This window comes from Vigna unguiculata, chromosome 3, assembly GCF_037176805.1.
Source record: "Vigna unguiculata cultivar grain cowpea cultivar isolate G323 ecotype 2 chromosome 3, ASM3717680v1, whole genome shotgun sequence".
Taxonomy (NCBI): Eukaryota; Viridiplantae; Streptophyta; class Magnoliopsida; order Fabales; family Fabaceae; genus Vigna; species Vigna unguiculata.
Genome location: NC_140794.1, coordinates 63,565,125 through 63,577,379, shown reverse-complemented (window position 1 = coordinate 63,577,379; position 12,255 = coordinate 63,565,125). Strand labels below are relative to the sequence as shown.

Here is a 12,255-nt window from a genome sequence, read left to right as displayed (position 1 = left end):
ATTTAAATATAAATCTAAGTCTCTTTAATACAAATAAAAAAGTTGAACAAATATATAAAAATAAATATTTACGGAATCTATTGTCATAATATTTTTAGTGGTGTTGTATATTTCCGATGATTTCTCTTCCGTAGAAACTCACCAAAATTCAATAACAATTTGACATGTCTTAAACTTGTGGGAAATTCATTTTTATTCGTTAGATTTAACTTCGTATGTTTTGAATATTATGAATGGATCTTGGCTATGATTTTAAGGAACTTTTGAAGTAAATGATTAAATTACTTTTTAAAGTAGTTTTAAAGAAAATGACCATTGTTTTTTCCAAAGTGTGAGATATTGACTGTTAGTCTCTAAAAATAGAAATTTGTATAAGGTTCTTTATATTCCATGACATAATTTTTTTTTTAGTTTTTATTATTTATTTATTTACTTTGTTTAGTTTCGTTATTATTAAAATTTTTAATTAAGATTCTTAACTTTTAAAGGTGTAATGTAACTATAGTTACTTCTCATTTAACAAATGGTAACATTATATAATAAACAATGAAATTTAAAGTTACGTACAATATAATTTAAGCGCAGAATTGATTAGTTTTACATTTTTTAAAACTGAATTATTTAACTAAACTTTTTAATGATAGAAATATTAAAATGAAAAAAAAATAATCAAAACATTTATTAATCCTAATTTTAATTAATAGCTATTTTAAAGGATAACAATACCAGGTTGGATATCTGTGTCACTCTCACATACTCTTTAATCAAATTAAAATGAGATTTTTGTCTCTTTATAGTTCCTCCAATTTAAATTTGATATTTATATCATATGGAAACTAAATTGAAACTCTTAAGAGTATAGTTTTTTTTGTCCTTTTATAGTTATTCCAATTTAAATTTGATATTTATCCATATAGCAGTCTATAGAAACTAAATTGAAACTATAAAAGAATATATTTGTTTTTGTCTCTTTATCCCAATACTCTTGAAAGCTCAAGTATATTATTTCTTAGAGAAGTTATATCATTTTTTATTCTCTACTTTTAGTTACAACCATTTGTTCACAAATTAATTAATTCAGTGAAAAGCGACGACGAATTTCAGCATTTTTAAGAGTAGTTTTAGAATGAAATGTCGTTTTCCGTTATTAATTAACATATTTAAAAACATTATTGGTTTAATTTGAGACAAATTTACTTGAGAACAACATTGTTGACGTGGAATTGAAGACGAAAATGTGATTCTTGGAGAACTGGTTACAACGGGGATCCATTCAAATTATTAGCATCAAAACATTTTTATTTTTATTTTTATTCAATTTGATGTTGGAAAAACTGAGAAGTGATACGGACAGTGGGAGGCTGCGTTTTATATGAATAAATAATAATATAGGGATGGAACAATGAAGACGAAAAGGTGTCGGTTACTTGTTTCACGTGGGGTCACTGTCAAATGGGCTAAAGAGTGGGCCCGGCCCATACCCCCTTCACGTGCGCCACTCGTCCAAACCACCCCCTTGTGGGCTCACTTGTCTGGTTGCAGCACCACTGTCCCGTGTGGTCCATTCAACTCATGTTCATCATCACCCCCACTAAACTCCTCTGCAGAGGACCCCACAGTGCTACCGTATGTATGCATAGTCAACACGACACAGCACAACACAACACTTATCGTATCATTCACCAACACTACTGCAATGAAGCACGCAAAAACATGTAAAGCAAATTGGTATGCATAGTAAGTAATTAATTTCCGACAGCAACATGTAACATATGCAGATGTTGATTTGGGGTTAGGACTCCACAAATCTAGTAAGAGATGGCATGTTAGGGTTTGGTCTCTAACTGTTTCTTCTCCTTTTAGAATCGTTATTTTGCCATCACATAGAAAGTTACCACCAACCAGAAAAATGAGATTGGATAAACCCGTTCCTTCATTTTCAACCTTTTATAATTATTTTACTATTCAGCATTAGTTGATAGTGCTCTCAATTCGGTTCCCGATGGAAGAAGAAATGGTAGGCTAGAATCCAACCTAGGCTACATCTTATGTTCGATGTGGTCCTGTCCTTTCTTTGTTTTATGCACTCTTCCATTTTTTTTTTTATTTGCAGGATTGGCCTTAAGTTGGCACCAGTTATTTTCATTTACAAGTACACTGACAAATATCTCGTACGCGGACAGAAAAAAAAATCTTATTTATTTTTAGATTGAAATTATATACGGAATATATATTTGCATATTTTAGATTCTAAGTTAATTATTCCAATAAAATTTTAGTTATGGTTGAAGATATCCGTAACAGTGTAAAGTGGATCAATTTTAATTGGAAAATGAATTAAAGGGTAAAAACTAAGGTTTAAATATATATATTTTTTTAAATACTCTAATTTGATATAAAGTGGATTATATCAAACTAATATTTCATTTTTTTAAATAATTATTTAATGTTATTACGCCGAAGCATTAATTGAATTGAAATAATTATGTGTCAATTCATCGTACCTCTCGTTTGAATAGTATTTTTTATTAGAACTCGGAATCAACAATAAGAAGTTCTTAAAATATAGTTAAATTAAGGTGTTTGAAAAAGAAATGTATGATTAAATATAATAAACTTAGTTAAGACTTATTGCACTTCTATTTGAATATAGGTTTTAGATTTTGGGAAACACATTCGACAATTTTAAGTACGTTAACAAAATGTTAAGAACCTCCACAATTTCGTACATAGGTAAAAATATTAAACATGATAGAGATGATTGAATAACAATTTGTTTTTTGAATTTGATAAGTGTGCTCTCCTTACTTCTTAAATTTAACAGCACAAATAAAGTTATTAACTTTGTAATTTATTAATCTATTTAGTCCTTTGTTAGATCATCAATGTTAACATTAACGAAGCATAAGTGCGAACATCCTACATACATTACACGTTTGTAAGATTTAGTGTACATATTTAAGCTATAATGTGATTGGTACCTATATTTAATATGTCCCATTAGTTAGTCCTTTGTGGTTGTAAGAAGAGACACGAGGAATATGGAAATGTACGACGTCAATTTTGCTGAAATTTGTATGCATTTTTGTGAAATTGAGTCCAATAAAGTATAAGATTTATATGCATTTGCATCAAAATAGTTTAACTAGACGACCATTTAACATTTAATTAAAAAAATAAATTATAACAATAATTTTTACAACAAAGTTTAACTAGACAATCATTTAACATTTCACTTTTACTTTATTTCTCACTTACTCTCACTTTTCACCAATTTTTATTCTCTACATAACAGAATATTAGAAAATAAAAATAACAATCAAACCCATATATGAAAATGGAACGTTTTACTCGGCCGAAACTTGAAAGAACCCAAATAAATTACTTGCCTATTTTCATTTTGTGATGGGCTTTCAACTTCCACACCGTTACCTAAAATGAATGACTTTCAAAGCCCAAAGATGCAAAACTTAAAGTTGTTTACTGGATGGTTCTTTCTGCACCTCCTTAATTTCATTACACCCCATAATACATGAAAATTTCAATTTTATCCTCTAATTTAGGATTTTCATCTTGAGTTCAATAAAGCACAATATAAAGACCAAAATGTATCATCCAGAATATAAAATTAATATTTTAAATTATATATATTCCAAAATAAAAATATTGTATTGTGGAATACAAAATAAAAATATATTCCATATTACAAAGTGGGGGATGGGGAAGAAGAAGAAGAGGAGTGGGGAAGGAAAAAAATGGAGAGAAGAAAATAAAGATAAATGGATTATTTCATAAATGAGTTAGAGGTTGAAATGTAGAGGTATGGGAAGAAGCTGTCTCGTTTATTTATTTTACGTTCAGATTCTGCTTTTGGGCCATCCCTTGATTGAGCCCAAGTAATGATCGCATGACTGGACGCAAACAAGAAATCTATCCAAAAGAAATAAGTAACTTTCTCTCAAATGAGAGAAACAAGTAATGATTTCAAATTCATGAATTTAAATTATATACCGACTGTGAGAGTGTGAAAATATTTTTATATTGTCGTCTAATAATTGAATGTTTTGTATGTTGCTTTTATTAAATTTTATTTAAATCTTAAATTTAAAAACATGTAAAATTTCTTTTGTAGGAAAAAAATATAAAAAAAACATTTTCAATATAGAATAAGTCATAAAAAATATTTCATTCTAATTTATATATACCAGTAGAGATTATCTTAAAAAACCACTTCTAATATTTAATTAAATAGCAGTACGCTTGAGAGTTAAACTGTTATAGACTTTAAAATTATATGTATAAATTATAGACTTTTAAAGTGTAGCAACAATCATTGACATATTGTCAAAGACAATTCGTATTTGATAACATATTCGCTTTTCTTGTTCTGAAAAACCATATATTTCAAAAACATCACATTCACCTGTTTGATCGATCGTATAAACAGGATCTAAGATTGAAGTGATCCTGTTTTTATCATAAATAAATAGGATGACAGCTGCATATTTATCGAAATGCTAGATATTAGGAAAATTATGTGATCCCGTTTCATTTGCCTATCTATTCGAATCGAACCTTCTCTGAATGTTTTTCTCTGGCAAATACCTTATATCAAAACAAAGACAAACTACACTTTTATATACCAAAACTGGGCACAGACGAGAATGTCTCTGGTATTATCAGTATTTCCCTAAAATCTTCTGAAATAATAATATTCTTACCCTCTATTCAATCAATCCCCTATTCAATCCCAAAAAAAAAAAAACGTATTTTCTCAACCAATTCAAACTGGACTAAGGGGTACAAAAAAACAAACTAAAGAAAATAATCGTATGATAAATTACACAAATAAAAAACCAACCTTTACTTGACCCCTACAACCAGAAACCTAAAATATAGTGTATGATGGAAAGAAAATAGAAACTGAAGCGTGCATTTCATCCTCACAAAAAATCCTCCAAAGATAGGTCTGAGGGTACATCGTAGCCGAAAACCATAGAGTAATCGTCCAATTCATCAGAGGTGAACTTTGGGATCCTCCAGCTTTTTCCAACCTCACTGTCTTCTCCACTGGTTAGCAGCTCCAACACCTGTGTAAAACCAAAAACAAGGAAAAAAACATAAAATAAGTGTGATCATGTTGAGACCTCGACAAACTCAAACATGGCCTTTATTCTTCCCTCACCTCGCTCATTGGAGGACGCCACGTGGCAGTTTGTCTCACACAGTATGAAGCCGCCAGCACTACCCTGTACAGTTGCTCTCCATCATATTTACCTTCCATTCTTGGATCAGCAAGCTCGGTAATGTTCCCTGATTCCATTAAAGGCTTTGCCTATATGTAGTTATAAAACTTTATAAATTTCTTGCTTAACCAAATTTATAGATGCATGCATGTCTGGTGATAAATTCCTTATAACTTTACCATGGAACATACCCATAAGAGAAGGTTTTGTTTTGACGAATCAACAGGTCTCCGTCCAGTTACAATCTCCAAAAGTAGAATTCCAAATGCGAAAACATCTGTTTTCTCATCCACGATTCCGTGCATAAAGTACTCTGGCGCTAGGTATCCAAATGTGCCCTCTACGGGGATCACAGCATGGTGAGTCCACTTGTTAGGAAGCCACTTTGCAAGCCCGAAATCAGCAATCTAAATTGAGGTTGAAAATTTTAAAATGTAAGTTGATTGACTTGAACCACGACAAAACAATGCTGTTTTTCCAGTTCCAAAATGTTTGTATTTGATTATAATTCTATTTCTACCTGTGGTTCATAGTCAGGACCAAGAAGAACATTAGAGGCTTTAATGTCACGGTGAATTATTCGGTGTTTGCAACATTTATGAAGATAATGGAGACCCCTTGCAACACCAATGGCAATTTTGTACCTGATTGGCCAGTCAAGTGAATCTCCTCCTTTGCCTGATAATGATTCCAATGCATTTAATCTCAAATGACATAACAACCAATTCTTGCTGAAAAAATAAAATAAAACTTTGGAATACGAGGTTGTTTTTTACCATGCAATGAAGTTGCCAGATTTCCATTTTGAGAGTAATTGAAAATCAGATATAGCCCATTTTCAATGCAGCAGCCCACTAAAGTTGCAGTATTTGGATGACAGACATGTCCAATAACACCCAATTCCATAAGGAACTCTTTTTCCTTGTTAGGATCCTTGTTGTCCTTGGCCAACCTCTTCACAGCAATGGTTCGTCCATCTGAAAGATCACCTTTGTATACTTCCGAATAACCACCTCGTCCAACCAAATTATCTGTTGTTTTCATAAAAGAAAAAGGAAAAAAATTCCCATCAACACCTATTATTTTATATTATCTATCCTACCTTCATTTTTCTCTATTTTTTCTTTATTTAACTAGGCTCCCAGAAGCATATAAGATTGTCCAAAAATCATTTTGAAAGAAATCAAGAGTCCACAATAACATACCTTGGTGGAAGTCGTTGGTAGCATTGGATATCTGTTCGTAGCTGAAGCACTTTAACAAAGGCTGACGCTTTTCACTTCTGTAAATGTTCAAGTTTTTCCTTCTAAATGGTGAAGCAAGGAATGAGACTATGAACCTAAAGGAGAACTGTGGTTTTATCTTGGATCGGCTCTTGATCTTAGAATCCATCGATGGGGTATAAGTGGTGCTTGAGACCCTAGTGCTAAAGGTATCATCTTCTGTGCTGTTTGATTGTCCCTCTAGACCATTCAGTACTGTTCTTGGTGAACGGTTCTGAGCCTTGATTCCTGAGATATAATCCTCCAGAACAGGGGAGACACCCTTTTCACATTGTTTTCCCTTCTTAAACCATCTTGAATTTTGTTGTCTGTTATCTACTAGTGAAAAGATACAAGTTACCATATTTAAGGGACTTGTCCACCATTGTAATTTCTATTTTGTTAAATTATTTCTGAGAACTGAATTACCTTGAAAAGGAGCTGAATTTGGTTTGACACTTTGATCTGTCTTATCACGTCTTCGGACTGAGACCATTGTGCACCCTTCATGTGCATGCTCAAAGCAATACCTGGTAATTCCTTTAGAAGTTCCATTTCTAAGAAATAACAAAAAAAAAAAAACATGAATTTGGTCTGTCTTGCATGATTTTCATACAGAAAATTGACAACTGTTACTATATCATTCAGTTCATACTTATTAGTTTGGTTTCTTGAGCCACGAATAAGAAGAAAGTCAGCGTTGATGGACTTGGTTTCCTCCACTAAACCTTCACCAACTGTGGAATTGAGTGCCACCCTTGCCTCCAAATTAACCTGATAATGATGTTTTCATGATAATTCATTTGATTCTAGACTTAACAAGCATGGTGTACTCTAATGGCTATATAAGATTATTAAAAGATTGACCGATTTTAAAGATTATAATCGTATATTTGATCCTGGCGAATTTACCTGCTTAGACCAACAGGTCTGTGCAAATTCTCCAAGCACAGATATAACATATGCTTTTGCTTGTCTAAGTTGTGATTGTCTTTTTCTGACGGAGACTCGCTTCTTCTTGTCAACAGTAACTGAAATTTAACAGATTCGCTGGCTATTACAACACTAAACATTCACAATATGAACAAATGTATCAAAAAATCGTCAATCATTCATGCTAGAATCTTAAGTTTAGTGAACTTCATCAAAACACCATTGAATACGTGATAACTTGATAATGCAGGAATTAGTAATAAGTAATACAAGGTTAAATGGTTCAAACTTTTCAATTGGGGTGGAAAAATAGTGACTAACCAAGCACATGAACAGCCACAATGGTGTCATTTGGATTGGCCAGAACTGTTATTGCCCATGAGAGAAGGTCCTTGCTGTCCTCCGGGTTTAAGGAGAGGCCAATGAGTATTTTGGCAGGGGAGGGAAGTACCATTTTGAAATGAAAATTGAACAACAGGTTCAGTCACTGTTGTGAATGTGTGCAGAGAAATGAAATTATTTTCTCTGCTAGTTCTTGTCACACACAGATGAATGCACTGTGAGCTTAAGAATAAGTAGCGTAAGGAAGAGCATGATTAAATTCAGTTAGGGGTGTGAGGCCAACGGCCAACCTCATGTCCAATTCTTGTTGGAGAAGCATGAAAAGAAAAGCCTTTAATAGTGGCAATAGGAAAACTGATTAAACTCTATTTCTCTCTCTGGTGACAATTAAGTGTTGTAGTAGTTGGGTGCTTTGGGGTATAAGCAAAGGTGGTGGGCACATATTTGATTTATCTTGCTATGTAAGCCACAAATGAAGCTCCCCTTCAATTTTAGTAAGCAAAGTACCTTTTTCTTCTTTTATTTTATTCTTCTTTCTTTTTTACTTCCATTTGGTGTGAAACACTGTGTGGCTATTTGCCACTCTCTTAAAAAAAGAACTTCACTCATCACTTCAACATCAATGAAACTTCGAGAGGACACTAACTATCTTCTCTTTTCTGATGGATGAAGTGGCAACATTTCTGATAGAATTTTAGCAATAAAAGTTTGAGCCAAAATCTATTACAAATATACTAGTTGGTTCTCATAACATGGAAATTCTCAGAACCGATGGCCCTTCCAGTGTGCTCTGAAAGAGTGGATTCCTTTATAATTTTCTCCCTTCCAAGGAACACAAGGTCATTCTACATCCCAATTATTGCTTTTTTCTGAACAAGAATTTTCCCCTTCTGAATAAGCATGTGCGACTTTCACTTCAAGATTCGTTAAATAATAATGCCGATGTTACACAACTCAGAAGTATAAAAAACTGGAACATGTGATGCTCTTCTAGCTCTCATTTGGATTGCTACAAAAACAAAAAAGAAAACTGGACTTTACATGGTACAAGTAACATTATTTTATACATGAATCAATTAATACGTTCACACAATATACACAACCTTAAAGTAAATGTGGCATATAAAATTGCATTATTTGGTGCTGAATTATTTGATGCGACACTAGAATGTGCTAATGCAGGTTTGGATCACAGACTCAAAATGAAAGTGGTAATGTTTTGATGAATTGACAAAACTTTAAATTCTAAGCTAAAATGACAGAAATTTTGCAATTGTGCTAGCATCCAAAAATGGTGCATAAGACTTGACAACGGATTGCCATACCTAACGTTGGAGTTGTGAAGGCAAGGGATTGGGATTATGGAACTGTCGAGACATGGATAAGCCATCTTTCAAACCCCACACCTCGAAAGTTTAACGACAGTTTCACCTTACTCTTAAGCTCTATGCGCTTCACTTTTTCGGAAAAAACAAAATTAAATTGGAAACATATGAAGAATGCCTTAATTTAAAGCAAAAGAATATACGGTTCAAGTTCGTTAATATATCTTCGTTTCAAAAATCCATCAACAATTCAACGGTTAACATTGTTATTCTGATTTAACATTATCAGGACATTAGTTACAATTCTGGTTGAGTTTATGGTTTCAAAGTACTGCAAAGAAAAACTTAATTGAAAGAGTAAGTTGTTGGTATAAACAAAGAACAAACCATAATACAAGTTTGAACTAAATTTAAAGCATTTTAAGATTGTTTTGTCACTATTTGTGTTTGCCACAATTTACTGATTTACGGTCGTTGTTTTTTGTATTAAATAAAATTCAATAAAGTTTACCTTATCTCAACTTAAAAAAAGATAGTTTCTTTTATGTTTAATTATTATTTTGCTTGCTTTTGATATTATTTTATAATAATAATTTTCTTAATTTAGTCCAAATTTTATTTAAAAGATTTTAATAAATTTTTTCATTAAATTGATATTAACAATTTGGAAGGTCATTTCTGTTTTTTTTTTCTCTCTCTTTACCTTTCATCTATGAATAGCAACATAAATCATTATTCAATATCATAAAATTGTTCTTTTCAATTTTACAAACTATATATATCTTTTTATTCTACAATGGGTGTCTTGTAATTTATGATATTTCACGATTACTTGTGTAAGACCCCTTTTTGTTTTAAAAAAGTTTGAGCTGATTTTATTAAAGGATTCAGGGTCAGCCCACTTGTTATCTCCAAAATTTCTCTTCTAGCCACTTACTTTCATATGTCTCATTTTCAAAAATAGTTCCCCTTCTCCCTCACAGTTCTCAAGCAGAAAGCTCTGCTACGACATAAGCTTTTTCCTCCTCCGAACTTATTAAACGTTCTTCCTCCACGTAAGTCAATCCCTACTTCTGTTCCACTTCCGGTTTTTTTTGTTCCAAAGCTTTGGTCCCATTTTGTCTTTGTCTTAGTCTTATTTTCGCCAGTTTTCCAGCTCTGTAAGTTGTAGTCGTGCCGTGGTGCTCTTCTTTCGGGGTCTGTTGTTGGGTTAGCATCTTTCAAGGTAAGGGAAGCTAGAACTCTTTCTTTTTCTTTGAAATAGATTGTACTTATTTTCGTTATGGAGTGTACTGAGTATGTTCGATTGATAATTGCATTGAATGAGGATGAATTTCATGTTTGGGTATCTATGGGTTAGAGAATTTTAGGTAGTTTAGAATGCAATTGGAATGATAGATATCGATTGTTGCAATTGTTTAGTTTGTTATCATTTATAAACCACTTTCAAATGAGTTTGAGAAGATAAAAGTGCAAGATACAAAAGTGTGCAGTGGAACAAGTCAAAATCTCACAACCAAGAAGCATAGGGTGTGGCACTACTCATTTTCCTACACTGCACACCTTTCGTAAAATGAAGGATCACACTTCGCTAACCGTTAGATCAAGCTGAAATTTTAACAGCTGATCCTAGACACATAGTTCTTGACTTTGACCAGTCAAATTTTGAATCGGTAGTCTGTAGTGAGAGCAGATTTTATCGAAAGGTCCCTGTAGTTTTGGTTGTTGACAACATTGACCTTTGGTGTTTGTTTGATGCATTAATTTCTCTATAGTTATTCAATTAAGTTGGTTCTTTTTGCATTTGGTTCTTGATTCAACCATCTTTAATTTGAATATAAATACAAAATTTTTAGATCTTTACACAAGCTGCAGTTTTATTTCTAAAATCCCAAATTGTTTGCATAATGTGTTGTTAAGTTGGAATGGATAAAAGTTATAAGAATTAGTTATTTTCTAAGAGAGACATATGTTGTATGGTTTTTAATATGTGTTTTAAAATTCTTGTGTGAGAATATAGGAGATTCAATAGGGGAAATCCTATTTGATTTAAGGCTTAATTATCATTTTGGTCCCCTAATTTGTTGGGTTAGTTCATTTTGGTCCCCTTATTATTTTTTGGTTCAATTTAGTCCTCTAATTCTTTAAAAGGTTCAATTTGGTCTCTGCCGTTAAGTATACGTTAACACCGTCCCCGTACATGCCACATGTCATTTTGTGGAATTTTCATTTTTTTTTAATTTTTTTTTAGTTTTTTATTTAAAAAATAAACTGCCACGTGTCACCTTATGGTTGTGATCATTGATGTAAGGAGTTAGTACTGGAGGTTTATCTTAATACTCGAATGTTCATTCAAGACTCATGTAGAGTGGAATGAGTAATGTGGTGAGAGGGTAGGAGGTCCTGTCTTTAATAACAGTCTCAGAGTTCTTATGACGGTTAAAGGAACCAACCTTGTGTGGTAGGGTAAAACTCATTGACGGTGATTCTATAAGTAGTAGATGTCACCACAAGTGCAAACCACCAAAAATCATATATCAATGTCTAGATCCGGATAATTGAATCTAGAGTGTCATGTGTGTGTAATTCACTTGAATATCTCTAATTTTTTTTAAACTAATTGTAATTACATGATAATATCTAGTTATTGAAAAAGAGGAAAGAGGACTTATTTTTTCACAAAACCTTTGGTTGTAAGGATGAGTGATAATGGAAGCAAGATCAAGTGTTTTGGTGGGTAAAAATGATAAAAATAATTAAAAAAAATGAGAGTGATTATGAACTAACTCTCTGCGTGAGTAGATTATGATCTTGAATCTGTTAATATTTATGAATTATGCATGTATTTAATTATTGTTCTTGGAGAATAATTGAGTCATTGATTTGAGTTTATTCGATTCCTGAGATCATATATGAATATAAGAATTTGAGGGAAAAGTTAATTTATAACTAATACGTCATTATATATATTTTGTAAATTCAATGTTTTGGGTATATATTTTAAGTTTAAAATTGTAAATATATTAACATTTTTTATATGTTTGTTAAGTGAGATATTTTCGATCTTAACTTTAATTAATATTTAGTTGATGGTGCACATAATAAATATTTATTATTATAAAATTATACTATAATTGAAAGAATAAG

General features: G+C 32.0%; 1 protein-coding gene across 2 annotated transcripts; it reads right to left on the bottom strand.

The window, feature by feature from the left end:
- Nucleotides 1–4,606: 4,606 nt before the first annotated feature.
- On the bottom strand, nucleotides 4,607–8,129 carry LOC114176975 (Protein kinase superfamily protein). Of its 2 annotated transcripts, none has more exons than XM_028062178.2 (10): nucleotides 7,763–8,129; nucleotides 7,421–7,539; nucleotides 7,164–7,282; nucleotides 6,938–7,065; nucleotides 6,452–6,847; nucleotides 6,023–6,277; nucleotides 5,767–5,924; nucleotides 5,438–5,653; nucleotides 5,186–5,335; nucleotides 4,607–5,090 (listed from the first exon to the last, which is right to left on the bottom strand). In XM_028062178.2, the coding sequence occupies exons 1-10, from the start codon at nucleotides 7,893–7,895 to the stop codon at nucleotides 4,944–4,946; spliced, it is 1,821 nt and encodes a 606-aa protein (XP_027917979.1). In that variant the 5' UTR covers nucleotides 7,896–8,129; the 3' UTR covers nucleotides 4,607–4,943. The 2 variants fall into 2 exon arrangements, with proteins under 2 accessions (XP_027917979.1, XP_027917980.1); XM_028062179.2 differs by having other exon boundaries at nucleotides 6,452–6,844; nucleotides 7,763–8,127.
- Nucleotides 8,130–12,255: the final 4,126 nt, after the last annotated feature.